The sequence below is a fragment of the Falco rusticolus genome, chromosome 8 (assembly GCF_015220075.1).
Source record: "Falco rusticolus isolate bFalRus1 chromosome 8, bFalRus1.pri, whole genome shotgun sequence".
In the NCBI taxonomy this organism is placed as follows: domain Eukaryota; kingdom Metazoa; phylum Chordata; class Aves; order Falconiformes; family Falconidae; genus Falco; species Falco rusticolus.
This window is the reverse complement of record NC_051194.1, coordinates 38,325,676-38,343,524: the sequence shown is the minus strand read 5'-3', so window position 1 is coordinate 38,343,524 and position 17,849 is coordinate 38,325,676. Positions and strand designations below refer to the sequence as shown.

General features: G+C 38.8%; 1 protein-coding gene across 6 annotated transcripts; it reads left to right on the top strand.

The window, feature by feature from the left end:
* The first annotated feature begins 10 nt into the window (after nucleotides 1-10).
* PECR (peroxisomal trans-2-enoyl-CoA reductase) lies at nucleotides 11-17,849 on the top strand. Of its 6 annotated transcripts, XR_005105759.1 has the most exons (10): nucleotides 13-138; nucleotides 3,155-3,288; nucleotides 5,920-5,931; nucleotides 10,541-10,706; nucleotides 11,375-11,456; nucleotides 13,674-13,770; nucleotides 15,970-16,080; nucleotides 16,680-16,791; nucleotides 16,914-17,060; nucleotides 17,092-17,849. XR_005105759.1 is itself a non-coding variant. In XM_037397565.1 (9 exons), exons 1-8 carry the CDS (start codon nucleotides 24-26, stop codon nucleotides 17,058-17,060), a joined length of 864 nt encoding a protein of 287 aa, XP_037253462.1. In that variant the 5' UTR covers nucleotides 13-23; the 3' UTR covers nucleotides 17,092-17,849. The 6 variants fall into 6 exon arrangements, 5 of the variants coding, with proteins under 5 accessions (XP_037253460.1, XP_037253462.1, XP_037253459.1 ...); XM_037397565.1 differs by lacking the exon at nucleotides 16,680-16,791; XM_037397562.1 differs by having other exon boundaries at nucleotides 16,914-17,849.

The following is a 17,849-nucleotide window of genomic DNA, read 5'->3' as shown; positions in this document are numbered from 1 at the left end:
CTGTGTGCGGGGCGGGGGGCAAGATGGCGGTGGCGCGCGGGCTGCTGGCGGCCGGGCTGTTCCGCGGGCGGGTGGCTATCGTCACCGGCGGCGGCACCGGCATCGGCAAGGCCATCGCCGCCGACTTGCTGGCACTAGGTGGGCGCGGGGCGGGGGTGCTCCGCAGGGAGCCCGGTGGGGCAGAGGGTCGGGGTGGGTGTTAGGGGGGCAGGGCCGGGCGTGAGGTGAAGGCGGGGATGGAGTTCGAGGGGGGCCGGGGAGCGCGGTGCGTGTGGGGCAGGCGGCGCCCGGGGGGGGCTGTGGGGAGCTCATGAGTGGGACGTTGTGACGGGAGTCGTGAATAGCCAGGAGAAGGAGGCGAGGCTGGTGCGGAGCTGTATGGCTTTAGACCCGTGGCACTTCAAAGATGCATTGTTTCAAATACAGCGGTCAAGGTGAGGTTGTATTAAGCCTGGACTCTTTCCCTCATTCTCCTTCTTGTGAGTTTTCCTCTTGCTCAGCTGGAGGATTTACCTGGTGGTTGAACTGAGTCTGACGTAGTAGTATGGTTTTGAAGTGTTGTCCACGCAGTGAGATTAGAGACACAGTGCTTCTCTGTCAGTACTCGTGACAGAAATGTCCTGGAGGTAAAGTATATCTTCGAGTGCAAGGCAATCCTCGGAGTCATCCACCTTGCAACAACTTTCCTGCAGGTTTCAACATGAAGTCCTACAGACCAGCATCAGACTGGTTTCAGATAATGTTTGTCATCATGATAGGATTCAAAGTACCAGCACTAGCATCAATGGCCTCGTGGTGCCATAGTCCTCATGGTTTGCACTCTTGAAATGTGCATCGTGCCATTTCACTGCATAGTAAAGAGCTTTCTTTGTTAAGTCTGTGTGCTGGGAGACATCACTGCCTCTGCTGGCCTTTGTCACCTCAGCTTTCCACTTGCCCTGTGGAGCTGAAGTGAGGGCTGGTTCTGCTACTTTCGTATTACTGGGGAACTAAGCGGTTTTTTAAGGTGTCCTTACATGCTGCCTTAAAGAGGTGCTTTTTAAGCATCATGACAGTGTTGGTTGATGATGTTGTCCAGTCACTTTAAAATTGTACTTAATTCGAACTGCATTATTTTTCTCAAGCAAAATACAAATAACAAAAGCGCTTGTCCATAACATCCTGAACAGAAAACACGGCTGCAAATCTCTACAAAGCACATGTAAGAAAGTGAAGAATAATGAAGAAAATCAGGTCTGTCTGAGCAGCCTTCCTTACCTGCAGACTTGCTGGCTACTCTCGACAAGATGACTGGGAACTATTTCCATGTACACCTTGCGCTTTAGGCTGTATTTTTTGGAGGGGGATGGAGCAGCAACAGATAATGCCAGTCATGATCTACATTGGTTTTATAACCAGTCTCCTTTGAAGCCGCCTGGACAGATTTAAACCCTTTATCTGAAAACTTGTGCCCTTTTTCCCCGACACAATCAGGAAATGGTTTGGTCATTCTTTGTGAAGAAAAATAAGTCAAGTACTATTAGCTTGCACAGTAGGTACCAAGTGTTTTTCAGTGAGAATTTCCCCTCTCCTAATTGGCATATTAAGCAAAAATACAGTCTTACGAGACCTTATTCTATATCAGTGTGTGCATTAACAAGCACTTGAGTTGATCAATGTAACTGCTACTGTGATTTAGTATTTTGTGTTATGTGGTAATTATGTGCACCATTTTATGAACTCTGCATTACTTGGGTGGTTGTACAAGTGACTGGAGTTCTTAATTTAAAAAATGAGGAGACCTCAGAGACTAATACGTTCACATGTGTTGTTTTAAGATGGCCACTGATTGATGGTGAAATTCCCACTCCTAGGGATATCTAGTTGCAGCACTTCCTTCTGGGAGAATTCAGCTCCTCTTGAGTTTATTTTTTGGGTTTTGGAGTTTTGTTTTGGTTTGGTTTCTTTTTTAGTTTTATGCATCGTTTCACAAGACAGTCTGAGCCAAATGAACAGCTTGCTGTGCTTTACTCCCACTAGTTACTTTGAGTTGATTCTGATGTTTGTTTGATCACGAGAGGCCAAATTCCACTCAGTAAAATAGCAACAAAGGGAAAAAAAACCCCACAAAACCACCTGGCAAGTTGTTAACTGGTTTTTTTTGGCTGGTTGAGGGTGTTGAATTGATTTATGTTAAAGCAGATGAACAGCAGAGCTAGTATGAGGAAGGGATGACTTCTGCTGGGATGCTGAGGTTATGGAAGGAGGGAACTGGAAGCAAAACCTCTTTGTCTGCTTGCCATCCAAAGCTAGTAATTTGCTTATTCATAATATGAAAATGCATGCTTACTGGATTTGCACTAGAAATTAATTTGATGTGGTCTCTTTTAGTCTATGTAGTAGCAATTACTGAAGACTTAAAGCTGTCCCAAGTCCACTGATGTGACAGAAGAAATTAGACTGGTTGTAGTGTCAGTACTTGCCATTAATTTGGCACCTGTGTTGTTTATCTCTGTAGAATTAATTCTTCTGCCTCCAAATGCTGAAAAAAACAGAGGCTTGAACTCCTGCCTTATTTTTTCCTCCTGAGCTAGGGTTCTGCAGCATGTGGTGGTATTATGGGGAAGCCTCTGTTCCTGCTGTCTGTCATCTGCAGATAGGAAATAACCTCGTGAGGCTATCATCCTTTCCTTCAGACTCTGTAGGGTTAAAAAGGAGAGCATTACATTTGCTCACTGCTAGTCAAAATTACAGCTAGACATGTGGTAAGATTGGTTTTGCGGTTTTAGGAGCAAGCATTTTTTTGTAATCAAGACCTGCTGAAACATTTTTAAATCACATAATTGATAAATGAGGCAGCTGTGAGCAGAGGCAGCAAAAGTGATTTCCAAAGCTACTTTGCTGACTCATCAATTCATGGGCTGTCTTGCCTTCTGCAGGAAGAAGAGGGAACCTTGTGGACATTTTTTTGATTGCCCTTTTCCTGGCACAGTGGGATCTTGTTGCTAAGAAGCACCTGACATCAGTCATTTCTCTCCTGCAAGGACTTCAATACTGTATCTTCTAGTCAGTGACTAATGGCTGCACATCCTACAAGATATCTCCTTGATGTTATTAAAAAACTAGCATAGTTTTAACTGTGTTAGCTGAAGGGTGTTTCATTTTGTCTCTACAGGTTGCAGTGTTGTTATTGCCTCTCGTAAATTTGATCGATTAAAAGCTGCTGCAGAAGAACTGAATAATACGTTTTCTTCCATGAGGCCTGCCAAAGTGACTCCCATACAGTGCAATATTCGCAAAGAAGATGAGGTAAAGACTAGTGATTTGCTTAACATGTCAAAAGCGTATTGTGTATATAAATTCTCAGATCTCCAAAGGTCTTCTCTGGCCCTCTCAAAAGTGTCTTCGATCAGGGGCAAGGTGCAGTAAAGCACTGTTAAATTGATCTAGATAAAGATGTGCTTTTTCAAGGGAAGACCATTTGTTAGCCACCTAAGCAAGAAAGCATTTGTAATTGCAAATAGCTTTTTCTGACCATCATATATATTTCAGATACTTCTGGGAGAAGCAGGCCTTGGAACTGGCATGTTCTACAGCCAAGCTGGAGCCCGCTTAGTATGTTCTTTGCCACATTTTATCACAGCAGTGAGGGGGTGTTAACTTGTGAAGATGGAGACCTCAGAATAGTTTTCCTTCAAACAGGAAGTCACAGCATGGAACGTTGATGCTTGTGACTTGACACAAGTGCTCTGCATTGTCAATTTTGCCTGTATTAAAGCAAAAAAAACCCCCACAGATATTATTGTTATTAACCGTGTTTCAGATTTTGATTACAATTTGAGGTGTGCCTCATTACAAACTCTATTGTTATCCCAGATGAGTTTTTTTCTTCATATTACAAAAAATTGAAGATCAAACCTGAAAGTACTTAATCTGGGTTCTTCAGAAGTCAACCTTCACTTCCTAATTTTCTAATTTGTGTAATTAAACATTTAAAAGTCCAGCATCAGGTTGGACTTTTAACTTATTGAAGACAACTAGAAAACATTCTGGTAACAACTGATTGCTGCATTTTTCTTAACCTTTCAAAGTCTCTGATAAACTCTAGCATAACGTAAAGAAATATTAATGGCCTTCAGTGGCTATGTAGGTTCTGAAAATATCCAAATATACAATCATCAAGCAAGTAAAAAATAAAATTCTTCCCTCATGGAGCAGCTTGTGCCATAAAATATAATGATATACTCGGACTTTCTCTCCTGAAGATGAAGAACCCTGGGGCTGTGCAGTATGTCACTTCACCTACCTGTGAATTTTAGGTTTGCATTGACTAGCATCAGCAGTGCAATATAATAGGTTATGGCAGATGTCAGAGGGCAACTTATATGATTAAAGCTACAGGAAAGAGAAGAGATAGAGAGAAAAGGCTTAAGCCTTCTTGCAGAAAGTACTCTGGCATGCTTAATAACCTTCTGCAGGTGCATCTTATTTCTGCATCAGTTTAAAAATGCAGTGGGAACTGCAGTGTTCTGTGAGATGGTGGAGGGCTCACATGGTGAAGTGAGGTAATCTCCACCAAACAAACTACCATTCCTATTTTATTTCCTGTTTATTAAGTGTGGCTAAAACATATTTGACAAAGAGTATTTGATGGCTTTGGAAACTTTTTTGAAGGTGCTTTTAAAACCTTTTTTATAGGGTTGTTGTAAAGCGTAGTCATTTACAGACACGCTAGAACTTTCTCAGAACTTTTGATGTGATACTGGAGAAGCCTCTATCAGATGTCTCCTGCCAGTGGATGTTCTCATAAACCATTGTAATTTCATATCCATATCTATTGAAGAGGGGGTTCAGAGAAATAAGGTAGATTAAGCTCCAGTCTTGAATTTTTTTTAGTCATTGGCACAGTCTTATAGTTTGACTCACTTCAGTTCTCTAACTGCTCTCTTGAAATCCTATTTAGAAAAAAAACTCCCCACCACTACAAAAAGTTTGTAACTTTTGTGGAAATTTTGAATAAGGAATTTAATTTCTGTTGCATATTAACGTGGTTGGCAACATCCTATGATTTTTGTTCTTTAGCTCTTGTTTTTTGGCTCTGTCCTCCTCGCTTATTTCTTTAATGCTGAGATTCTCAAAGATTGCTAAATCCAGGCTGCTTGTTACTTAATTTCTAAAATCACTATTGGAACGGAAACACAACACATGGATCACATTTTTCAGCTTTTAACTTTGTAGTGAGGATAGCACTTTCTTACACTTAGGTGCTTAGTGTTTGTAAGTTGAAGCTAGATAAATTAATCAGTAACTTACACTGTTAAAAAACTGTCAGAACTAAGAACTGAGGGATGTGGCAGATTTTCCACAGCCCACTGCTCACTATTGCTTATTTATTGTATTAGCTAAGAGCAGCAGTGGTGAATACTTTTTTCTAATTTGCACTTGTTTGCATTGCAGAGACTAAAGGAAAAGTACCTTGGGGCTTTTATTTCTATTCAAAGAGCATTGTACATCCACTTTCAAAACCTGTTCCATTCTTAACATAAAATTTAGTGCCTGGGACTTGGAATCTTAGGAACAGGGATCAGTAAGATATGTAATGAAAGTTTTTTCTAGCCTAGGAATAAGTCTTCAGTAGAGACAACACTGCAATATAACTCACTTCAGCATTTTCACAAATACAGGAGTAGCTTCCTGTTTACAGTGTAAGATGGGGTGAGAGGGCATTTAAAATTTCGGTTTTCCTCCCAAAATAAACAAGACTTGTACAACTGTGTTGGCTCTGTGTGCTACTTATTAATAGCTTTACAACTCATTGTCTGGTTTCAGCTTAGTATGAGTGACTAGTATTTACCTCAGAAATTCACAGAAACATGTTGCTGAGTAGGGAGGACAGCCTCTACCAGTATTCCCTGTGAATCATTACATCCTCTTTCTCAGCTCTTACACCAGGTACCAAAGAATGTGTGGAGGAGGAAGACTTTATAAATGTTTCAACAAGGGGAAAAAAGCCTCCTTAGAAGTCAGAACTGATCCATCAACAAGCTATGAAGCCCAGGAAGCTTCTTGAAGAAGCTACATAATTCATTTGGTGTATCCTTCTTTTTGACATCTCAATGAAACCTTTGTAATAGTAAATCTTTCTCTTAAAGGAAGCCACCCTGATCACCTGTAGGAACAAGCATGCCTTCCCCCCCCCCCCCCAAAAAAAAAAAAATTGTCCTTGTTTTAATTTTATAATCAGACAAACTGGATGAAGGGACTTTAAAGAGAGGAGATCTAAGAAAGATGAAAGTGCTGTCAAAATTTCCAGATAATTTTTAATTTGTTTTGCCTTGTATTGCAAATCTTAAGGTAACTGACCTACTTTCAAGATAACTCATTCCTTGTGTGCCCTGGTTTGGATCTGTGAAATTCAAGCACTAAAAGATTCATCTGTCATCATATAGTGCAATATGACTGTTAGAACTTTTTCTAGTCTAGGAAGAGTTAAAGAAGGTGCAGTGAATTAATTGCTGCAGAAGCCTGATGGCAGATATCATGGGAATAGCTTAATGAATTCACATTTTTAAGCCTCCTTCATCCTCAGAGGCCTCTTGCTTTCTAGCAAAGCTTAGTTTTTGTTTAATGTGCAAGAAATAATCTTGCTTGATGGAGGATTTTCAGCTGCTGTGTAACCTGTCAGGTTTCTTTCTGTCATGGGTTTGCCGCTGCTTTTGGCTAGTTTTCCACTGAGTGTTTTGTAAAGGCTAACAAACTTGGTTTGTTTTTAAAGATGGAAGAATAGAGGGTTCTGAGATGCTGGTAAGAGCACCTGAGGTTTCTATGTTCTGTCTTCATGGGACCTTATCCTGAAGCAGCGATTGTGCCTCTGTCCCTTATCCTGTGATCTGGAGTGTATTAAGGGAGCAGTATTGCTTCTTCGTGATTATGAAGCTGAAGTGATTTTATTTAAATGTTTTATAGCACTGCCCACGTAATGTGTTGAATCTAACAAGAGCACATCAGTTTGCTCTTACTGAGATGCAGGCCAGACAGCTCTGTGTGTGTCTTTTCAAACCAAGCTCTTTTTTCCAAAATCTAAGTATCTAATTTATTCATTCCATTGCCTCAGCGTGATGGTGGCCAGAGTGGGAGAGATGGACTCCATCCTTTTTCCATTATGAAAAGAGCATTCTATTTATCTTTGTAGATTTTTGGGAAGGTTAAGCACACGCGTGTGTGTTGTGTGTGTCTTAAATGTTGAGCTACAGCAAATCATTTGATGGGGGAAAGACAGACATGAGGAACTTTTTAATTTTGTAAAGCCATTATGATATATGCTGTGGACAAATAGTTCTTTAATTGGCATCTAGGTAAGTAGAAGACATATCTAGGTAAGTGGAAGATAAAACCTTGTACTTCTAGTAAACCACTGCTTTTCTTGAAATGAGCAATTCATAATTCTGTGCATAGTGTCCCCTTTCCACACTCGAGCTCCAGCAGCAACTGCTGCTGGGCCAGACCCGGAGGATAAGGCCTGTCACTTGCACATCTGACAAACAAGACTTCTTGAGGTGGACTCAGTACAGTACTATTGAGCACTGACCTCATGTCTGAGTTCACTAGCAGCTTTTCTTCTCCAATAAACTTTATAGCTTAGCATAGTCTCAGTTGGTTTATACATACTTGGTGCCTGTCTGTATGAAGCCTGTAGTGGAAGACTGTGGCTTGGTGAGGAGCTGTGGATAAGAGATTCCTGTTGTTGGACTTTAACAGCAATAACACCAAGTAAAAATACCTGTTACCGCTGTTTAAGAGTGCCTACTAGTTCTAATCCCCAGATAGCAAATCTCTGACACACTGTAGCGGGTAGTTTGCCTGTTAAGTCTTACTCAAGATCAAGGTGACCTGTGAATGCATGTGGACACTTGCCCCTTTTCTCTGTGAAAGTGTACTACTGCACAATACTTTTGAGTTGCACTTGCAAAAAAAAGGTCGTTATTGAAGAGCTCCAGTCTTCTGGTTATGTGTTATGTCTGAAGTACCTGATTTTGTTCTTTTTCTGAAGAATGTCTTAAACTGTTAGCTCTACCTTGTGCAGTTTTGGTTTGTTTCCAGAGTGTTTAGCAGCTTTTTTAATGAAGTTCTTTCTTTGTGGATTTTGAATATTTAGGAATAGAAAGGAATCTTTAGTTCTCACTGTGATTTAAATGTGTTCTACTAGACCTTCTTTCTCACTGTGCTGGTGGCTGCTGTCACTATGTTTACTGTAATCAGAAGCACTGCAGCGATGCTTTCTCTACAACACAGAAGGCATTGTGAAGATTGCTACAGTTGGAGCCACCTGAGCTGTCACTGGAGACCCTGCTAGCCTTTGCTGGATTTAGGAAAGCAGAACTGATAGGTGTTTGTGGTTGATTTTTTTTATTGCCCTGATAATATGATGCGACAGGTAGAGCAACAACAGTTTGTTAAGATACATGTGGACTGTTTTGCATTGATGTGTCACAGCAGGTTTTGCCCACCTGCTCAAAACTTGCTTGTAATGTCTCTTCTCAGTGTTTTTTTTCTTCTGTTCATTTGTTGTTGGTTGGGGGTTTTTTTTATATTTCTTGGCCTTTTCCCTTTTCTCTGCACCCCTCTGTGCATGCACACATACACCCCCTGCAATAGCCATTGTTCAAACATTCCTGCTACTGAAAACATTTCTCTTCCATAAACAAGCCCATACTTCAGTAACTTATGGAGGGCAATACTCAAAACAAGATTCTCAGGCTGCCAGGGAGTAGAGTTTGATATTGCTAGAGGAAACATAACATTTGCCACCTAGCAAGACATAGCTTACTTTTCTATGGTTGTGAGCAAACCTGGAAGTATTTGTGTTATTGTGGTTCTCACAAGCTTTGGGGCTGCTGTCCCAGATGTTTTGGGGTTTTGGTATTTTTTTTTCCTCGGCTCCCACAAGCTGCAGTGACTGATTTGAGGAATAAAGTGATGTTCAGTACTTACAGATGGTGATTTAGGTATCAAAATTATTTTCTTAAAGCATTTTTTGTCAGCAGGCATTAGTTTTTTCAGTCAGGCTTCAGTCACTATATGTTTGTTTGGGTTTTCTTCTTCGGAGAGGTGCATGCTTACAGGATTCATACTGTCCTGTTAAACCATCCTGAATTGTTAGCAGCGAAAGCTGTAAGGCTGCTTTTTATGAGATTGAGTTAGTGACGCTTTTGGTGAAATACAGATCGTGCTTTGCTTGTTCCTCTATTTTTGATGTTTTCTACTGCTAACTCAATACAGAGGAAGGCTGGTTGATATCCTTCCCCTAGTCAAATCTGTTTCAGCAGCAGCAATGCTCGTGCTGTTTGGTTTTTGGGTTTTTTTTGGGTCTGTGTTTTCTTTGACCACAGATACTAGATTAACTTTTTATATATGCTTGAGTAGGAATAACTGATGCATGGTATGTAGTTATGATAGGTAATCTAAGCAGGTCATGTTGTCCCATTTCCCGTTTCTTGACATAAAGATTAAATTATTAAGCAGTTGCTATAGAGTTCTTATTATGAAATATGTAGGAACAATACATCACTTGGGTATCTGTAACATCATTGAATGCTTTGAAATATGTTCCCCTCCAGAAATTCTCTTGTGTATAGTGTGAGTGTGTGGTGAAACTGCTGTACTTCCAAAACAGAAGACAACGCAAAAGGCTTATCTTACAGCCTGTAGCTCAGATCAGGTCAGAGTTAGAGCTAGGTTTAGATTCTCAAAATCTTTTCACCTCCATGTGAATTTAAGCCATTCCTTTTCTGCACTGATAGCTCTGAGTGAATAAACTGTCTACTGCTATTTGCTGTTAATACCTTCTCAGAGTACCAAAGGTAAATAGTACCAGACAGTGTTCTTAATCATAAGTATTCATCCTGCTTATAGACAAAAGGTGTCTTAGTTAAATACTTACCTTTCTTTTGCTCAAGATGACAACTTGTGTTATTTCCAGCACTTTAAATTTAGAGTTCATGTTTTGTAGGGTAGCAAACTAACCTTCTTGGTCTGAGTAAAAAGATAATCTGTTACCAACTCACATGTTAGAGCTTTAGTGAACGTACAAAACTTCACTTTTTGAAGTAAGAATGTTAAAACGTCACAAGATTACTTACGTTTTCTAATTAAAATGCTCAGGGGTATGGATCAGATGAAAAAAGCTGTAGCTATGTTATATGAAATTCTTCCAGTGTCTGCTGTGAATACCTCCACCCTTGTGCAAAATGTCAGGAGATTCTTAGTAGGTCTTAAGTAGCAGGCTTTTGTCTGTGTTTTGTTTTTACAGATCTTCAGTGGCTTAAATCCCCTTCTTCCTTCCGTGCTGGTATTTTATGTAGCACCTGCATTATACCAAGAAGATTTCCTAAGTAAACATGGATTCAGCTCAGTCCTTCTTGGCTGACTAAACTTGTCATACTGGTCTTCCAGCCTTTCTGAATTTTATGTGTGAGAAGGATATAAGTGAGAAAATACTGTCTGAGAATGAAATTGGGTATGTAGCTTAAGCAGCATACCACACTAACAAATATTGTTTCAGGTAGAAGCTTTGGTGAAGTCTACGCTGAGTCTGCATGGGAAGATTGACTTCCTGGTGAATAATGGAGGAGGCCAATTTGCAAGTCTTTCTGAAGCCATTAGTGCAAAAGGCTGGAATGCTGTGATAGACACGAATCTTACAGGGACCTTCTACTGCTGCAAAGCAGGTAAGGATTTAACATTTAAGCTTGTTTTGTTTATTTGTTTTGGTTTTTACATTTCTTGCCTTCTGGTATTGCTGTAAAGTTTCCCTACCTTCTTTTTTCCTCACACTTATCTGACAGTGGATATCTGTTTTCATGAATCTTATCCAAAGCTCTACATTAAATTGTACGTTACCTTTGTTCATATATACAAACATACGTTTAGGCAAGTATGATCTTCTGCTTAAGGCCAGATTTGGGGAGTCAGCTGGCTTGGATACTCACTTAATACACTATACAAAACCCACTTCTGTGGCCTGTATTCGCTGTGTGTAACACAGGAAAAGATTCCTCTCTCATCAGGGGTGTAAATCTAAAGTTAAATTTAAGTATGATACATGATTCTCAGATAGCTTTGGGAACATGGAAATTAAAGTGATTTACGTGGAAGCATGAATCTTGATTTCCACCAGAAGACTTCTTTACAAACTTTGAGACTTACCTGGACCACATCTGTTATTTCAGCAATCCTGTGGCGAGGCTGTGGTACAAATAGCAGATTGTTTATCTAAATCTGCACAGGAAATGTGTAGTGTAGTTAGAGTTAAGACTCCAAATTTGGTTTCTGGTTGGCAAGTTCATTTGTATGCATTTGTTCTGATATTTATAGGTTATCTTCCTCCTTCATACAGTGTACAATGCCTGGATGCAGGAACATGGAGGAGTCATTGTCAACATTACTGCTGCCGTGAGAAATGGGTTTCCTGGAATGTCGTAATATATATTTTATTTTTACGTTTCCCTGTATTTTTCCCCTAGAAATACTAATTGCTCCTAAATACTTCATTTTAGAAAGGTGTGCGCTGGGCAGCAGCAAAGTGTGGAAATAAAGTAGTTAGGTCAAGAGAGAGCAATAGTATCGCTTGGCTGTATGTGTGGGCCTCTCATTAATTCAGTAGAGACTACAGGTGTAAATGGCATCTCTGGTCTCTGTCAACTTGTTTGTAAGAAACTTTGAAGCAAGACTTGCCAGTGAAGCTTTCACTGTGAGAGTAGCACTGAAATGTAACCTATACATGTTCTCTTTCCAAATCTCTGGAGGGTTTGCAAGAACTTGGCACCTGCTGTTTTCATCTTCTACTGTCTGTTTACAGGTCTTGGTGGTGTAATGAGTTATGGGAGTTGAACTGGGAGTAGGGGAGTAGGAGGAACATTTGTAGTATGTTACCAGGTTTTGGCTTTGTCCTTCGGGTCATGTAACACCTGCTTTTCCCATTTTCCTTTTTACTCTCACTTTGTAGCCGTCTTTCTTGGAGAAGGTGTCTGATGCAGAGAATTGGTTCTGGTTCTATTTGCTCTGCTTCTTTCTTGACTGGGAGGAAGTTAATGGACACAAACATATTACCACATATGTAGCTGTTTCATACTGACACAAATGATCACAGCTGTCTGCATGAAAATGCAACATCCTCTCCATATCCATGTGTGTACTACATTTGTTCAAATTTCTTTACCCTCAAAATGGAAGCAAGCAGGAGTCTTCCAGTTTGAAACTTTTTCCCCCAAAAAGTTCCAATTCACTGAAAGGAAAATAATGCTCAGAAAATAAATTGTTTCAGTTATTTTATTTTCAAAAGGAATTTTGAATTTGTCAAATTGCTGCATTTTGGCAGTTTCTTAATTGGAAAATAACTGAATTTCTTCTTTGAAACTACTTTTTTTTTTTACTTTGAATTTGTATTGAAGAAAATATAAAAATATTATTTGAGCACATGTTCCATTACCTCTCTTTGTCTTGATTCATGGTTGAAAGTTTTCAAAATTTAAAATTTTTAAGGAACAGCAGCGTATTTTCTCACTAGCTTGTTCTTGGCAAGTACAAAATAAATTTAGAGATCCACAGGGTGGTGCTGAAGGCACAGTTATTTGAGTTTCTCCACTCCGGTTAAGTGTGGTTGAATTGTCACAGCAAATAGGCTGAAGATGTATTTGAGAGTTGAATCAGGAGATAAAAAAAACTAATTCTGAATAACAGTGGAAAAAAGTTTCCCAAATAACTGTTGTGCGTGGATGTAGATTGATAGACAAAAATACTTTCAAATTAAATTCACATTGAATTTATACTTGTTTTAGAAATGTACTAGTGAAAAAGACTTGCCTTTACAAGTCCAGCCACCACTCACATGATACAAAAATCACATGATACAGTTTTTCATAAGTATTAATTTTGAACATAAAACTAGTCAAGTTTGTTTGCTCGTAGTGTGCCTGAAGGTTATTTGTTTCTGGCCTAAACATATGAATAAGTTAGGGTTTCTTATGTTTTTCTTAAGTTTTTCATATTCCTTTCCTGGTATTTGAGAAATGATTTTATTTATCTTCTCTAAGTTTATTTTGCTAGGAACTAAATTCTTATTAGTTTCCTGAGACCCACTGTCCATTATTAATTGCAGTAATCTTGTCTGCATTTGTTCAAGCTTGTAATTATTTCAGACTAGTTTCCTATAGCACCAAGGTGTATGAGATCACTCTGCCTATGATCATCTCTACCTCCATCCACCTATATTAATTTTTAATAGTGGCTTATTTTAGTCATGCTTGTCAGAAGATCTAAACTATTTTTCAGACCACTGTCCTTCCAAGCAACCTTCCAGGTTGCTTTACCCGTGCAGCCCACCTTTCATAGTTTTACACAATTTGAACTCTGCCTCCAGTTGCTTTTCATTTTAAAAGCCTGCTTCTGCAGTAGAATGTAACTGGCCTCGTGTCACAGTGGGGAAGAGATGATGTTTTTTCCCCAAATGACTGGAAATCATAGCATAGCTTGTTTAAACTATAAAGCTATGGTCAAATAATATCTTATCCTCTCTCACATGGTTGGTCCACCCATAGACAACTACTCTGACTACCCTAGTAAGGCTGCAGTAAAAACAATATTGGGCACTGTTAGCTGAAGGAACAGATGCTGCTTTTGCTTTCTTTTTTCAATAGGCATACAGGAGCTGCAAGAGCTGCAGTGAATAACCTAACCAAGACTTTAGCTTTAGAATGGGCCCACAGCGGAGTAAGAATCAACAGTGTTGCTCCTGTAAGTAATGGCAAACGATCTGATTAAACTTAGCCATCATATATGTTCATGGTTAAAACTTTCCAGTCACAAGGGATTTTAAAATCTATAGCCTGTAACTGTGTGTGAATTATTTATGTATTTATATTTTTATAATTCCCTCATCTATGTTCTTGAGGTCATTTGAGAGTGTTTTGTACTGTTTGGATGACCATGACCAGCCAGAGATGTGGGATAAAATTGCTTCTGCTTTGACTTGGCATTCTTGGGTCTTTTCCTAACTTAATGAAATCATACTTGGGAGGCATTGGTGACCTGTCTTACAAACCCTTGACAAAACTACCAAATGCTTTGTGTTTCAGTGATGGTTACGTTATTTCTGAGTTCAGAAAACCTTTTCTTTTTGAGGTTCAGGTATGCTGATGGCTTCCCCTGTGTTTACCAAGTTATTTTTAAAATCTCTGGATGTGCCACATGATGTCTTTTACTTTGTCTTCTACATGTTAAGGTAGATTAGCTTTAGGTATAAAAAGACTGTTTGAAGTGGACCTTCTGTCAAAAAAATTATATGTAAAAATGTGTGTTCTGATTTTTTTTTTTTCTTATGAAATATATGCAGACAGGAAGCCACTATACAGTTTGGCTAAAATATGCCTGCCACACTTCTGAGGAAGTAGGTAGCATGTAGCAGTTGTTTGAAATAAGTGTGTGGAAAGACCAGCCATATTTTTTAGTGCACGGTGCTGTAGATGTAGAGGCTATATAGAAGCCCTAGCTTTGACATTTGAGATTGTGTGATTTGTTATGACTTGTGTAATCTTCACCCTTAACCACAATTTATTTTACACATTTACTCCCTTGAAAACAGAAGAGGAAAGATAAACTTTTTCCAGCTACTGCTAAATTCAGAATTTATCTTATCTCACAGTATAGTCAAGCGTCAGATTTGTTGAACTGTTTCTCAGGATGATCTTTCTACTATCTTACAGGATGTCTGTTCTGTCTTTTGTCCTAAAACATATGGGCTCACTTTCTTTGGCATAACACAGAATGCTTAATGGCAGATGTGTGATGATCATTCAGGTAATGGCTCTTATGTAGCCTTTGTGAGGCCCAACTCATTTGAAGACTTCTTAAATATTAAGATCTACTGGCTTGGTTTTCCTGGTTATTGTTTATTTCTGATTAATCAAGTCTTGGGGAAGTAAGTAATTAAGACAGCATTATTATGTGAATATATTTTTCAGGCTTGCTAGTTACCTAATGAATCATACTAATTATACATTATAGCACTTGTCAAAGGAAATTTTTGACAAGCAAACACTTCAGAAGTATTTACTAGCTGTGTTACTATGCTGGTAACAAAAATCCATGCTGTAGTTACAGGACTACTTTATATCCTCCTGTCACTTTTATGGACACATTGGGTCTGTGGTAACCATACAAAACTGTTGCTGCTTTATAGGAGCAGAGTCCCATGTAGGGAATGGGTACATTGAGAGGAAAGCATGCATTCTGATTAAAATAGTTTCGCATATGAGTTAGTTCCCTAGTTCCCAAAATATAGTCACTCATGTTTCACAGATATCTTAGATATCTTAGCATGTACTCCATGGATGAATTCAAATTTTGTTATCTTCCATCAACTTGAGTCCCAGATGTTCTGTCATAACTAATCAATGTAACCCTGTGTTCCCATTGCTGTAGCCTTCATCTTCCCTCTCAAGTCTAAACCGGACTGTATAATCATCAAAGCAGAGACAGTCACCTTTTTCTATAGCAGCTAAGTAGGGAGAGTCTGAATTCTGACTGTGAAACTGTCTGCTTCCATAAAAATCAATCTAGTGTTCTTACAGATTACAAGAAACTGTTGCGAACTTGTTCTTTGGGCTTTTTGGGTTTCTGCTGTAAGCTAATATGAAATGCTTTTAATTTGAAAAGTCTTTGAGTTTCTTTATACTCTCCACTTTATAGTTATTGAAGTGACAGTGAAGAATTAGAATAACCTGAATTATTATGCTTGAATAGAGGTGTGGCTAGCAGCCAAATTACCTTCTTGTATGAATTACACTATTCCATTAAATTTAAAAACTTGCATTCAAGTGCTGTATAGTTTAATCCCACAGAAAATCCCAGTAATGTCAACTTCACAATTTTACAGTGATCACAGTTTAATCATATGCAAGAGACCTTAATTTTCACTATGCTGTTTTAAAATAGGGATTAGTATTTTCAGAAACTGCTGTTGCAAACTATGGAGAACAAGGTACAGCAATGTGGTTAAAGAGCATACCAAAGGTTCCTGCCAAGAGGTCAGCGGTTCCTGAAGAGGTAATGTATTCAGAACATTTGTGATAATTCTACTTCTGTGTCTCTATTTTGAAGCCACTTTATTATATAGAGAACAGAAAAGACTTTAATTTTGCACTGCGATGGAATATTAAAACAGAAAAAAACTTGTAGTATTATGTAGTCGTGCCAAGTGGGAAACTTCTTCAGTAGTCACAGTTACACTGAAAGTTGAATTTAGATGCCTCTTACAGCTGAGACATTTCACAGTAGACATTATTAGTTCCTGAAAAGGCTGACTTCCAGCAGGGAGGACTGAAAGAATGAGTATTAATGTGAAAAAGTGTATCTTAAAAGTACTTAGCTCTCTTCCACCAATCGTGCATCTTATAAACAGGTCAACTGTTTGGGGTTTTTTTGTTATTTTTCAGCATCTGATGCTGATCTTTGAGAGTTCACTGGTTTTCATCTGTTATGTACGTGATGTTTGTGGCTGGAAAGATGGGTTACAGATTGTTACAGTTTTCATTACTGAGTAGAAAATGTTGCTATGTCTTGCCTGTACAAATTTTTACAAGCATCTTTGACATGAACAATTCCCAGCAGTTTCAGAAGGATTAAAATTGTCATTCCTTTGTCAGATCTCTCCTGCAGTATGTTTCCTACTATCTCCAGCTGCTTCTTACATAACTGGGATAACTATGGTCGTGGATGGCGGCCAAAGTTTATATAGCCATGCCCTAGAAATACCTGGTAAGAAATGGGCTACAAAATAATGCCCTTCGAAGGACTAAAGCTGGGCACGGGGAGGACACACAAATAAAATGCCTAGTTTCTCAGTCAATTAACTATGTTGTTTTATTTGTTTTCCTCAGATCATGACAGATGGCCTTCACCACCAGAAGGAAAAAATTCTGAAATGCTTAAAAAGGTTCTTTCTGGCAAGTTCAAGCCAAAGCTGTAAAATAATGAGATTTCATCTTATTCCCAGTTTTACTCTTGCTGATAATCATACTTTGTGATTTGGGATTATTATTCTCAGTAATATAATCCTTTTGCTCATACATTGAGTGCCTTGATTGTCATTGGTTTATATTTAAAACTCGAAAGGCTGTACATAGCAAACTTCTCGGAAAACACTCAGTGCCCTGAAAACATTCAGTTTCTTTGGAAGGAGAGGTATAAAAGACACATTCTCTATTTGCACAGGCATGAAGTAATGAAGAATCTCAGTCCAAAGTGAATAAAAAAAAAATACTTATTTTGAAGTGAAGGGGGCAGTCAAGGAACATTTCAGAATTCTCCTATTGTGGATGAATTTGGGGAGAAGGTAATTTAGATCTCTGTTATTAGTTGCATCGGTAACCCTTGAGGTAGCTGTTAGCTCTACACTATCCCTGTTCAGCCACACACTGAGTGCTCAACAGCTATTTTAAATACTAAGTAGAGTAGGTATTTCTCTGAAAAGGATTAAAAATAAGGCAGAATACTGTTATTAATGTTTCAAACTAATACGGCATATCATATTGGGAATATTTTGAATTGTTTGCAGGTATAACGACATAATGGAGTTAAGCTGGCTGCAAATTAAATTTGATAATAGAAAAATCAGATAATAAACTTAAGGTTGAACATACAGTGATGGAAAACAGTATAGATTCAACAATTTAACATGCAAAATCTTGAAGCAAAAGGTATGGTATATATTGCAGTGCTTTCTGTAGTATGCTATTCCGTTAAAGGAGAAATTTGGAATCCTTCATTCGCCAGTGTTCATTTACCATTACCATTAAAATGCTTTTTATCCATGC

Excerpts from the sequence above, each read along its gene's own strand:
- PECR (XM_037397562.1), top strand. The coding sequence starts at position 24 with ATGGCGGTGGCGCGCGGGCTGCTGGCGGCCGGGCTGTTCCGCGGGCGG. Across the intron at positions 13,771-15,969 it reads GAATCAACAGTGTTGCTCCT|GGATTAGTATTTTCAGAAAC; the intron begins GTAAGTAATGGC and ends GTTTTAAAATAG. Across the intron at positions 16,081-16,679 it reads GGTCAGCGGTTCCTGAAGAG|ATCTCTCCTGCAGTATGTTT; the intron begins GTAATGTATTCA and ends TTCCTTTGTCAG.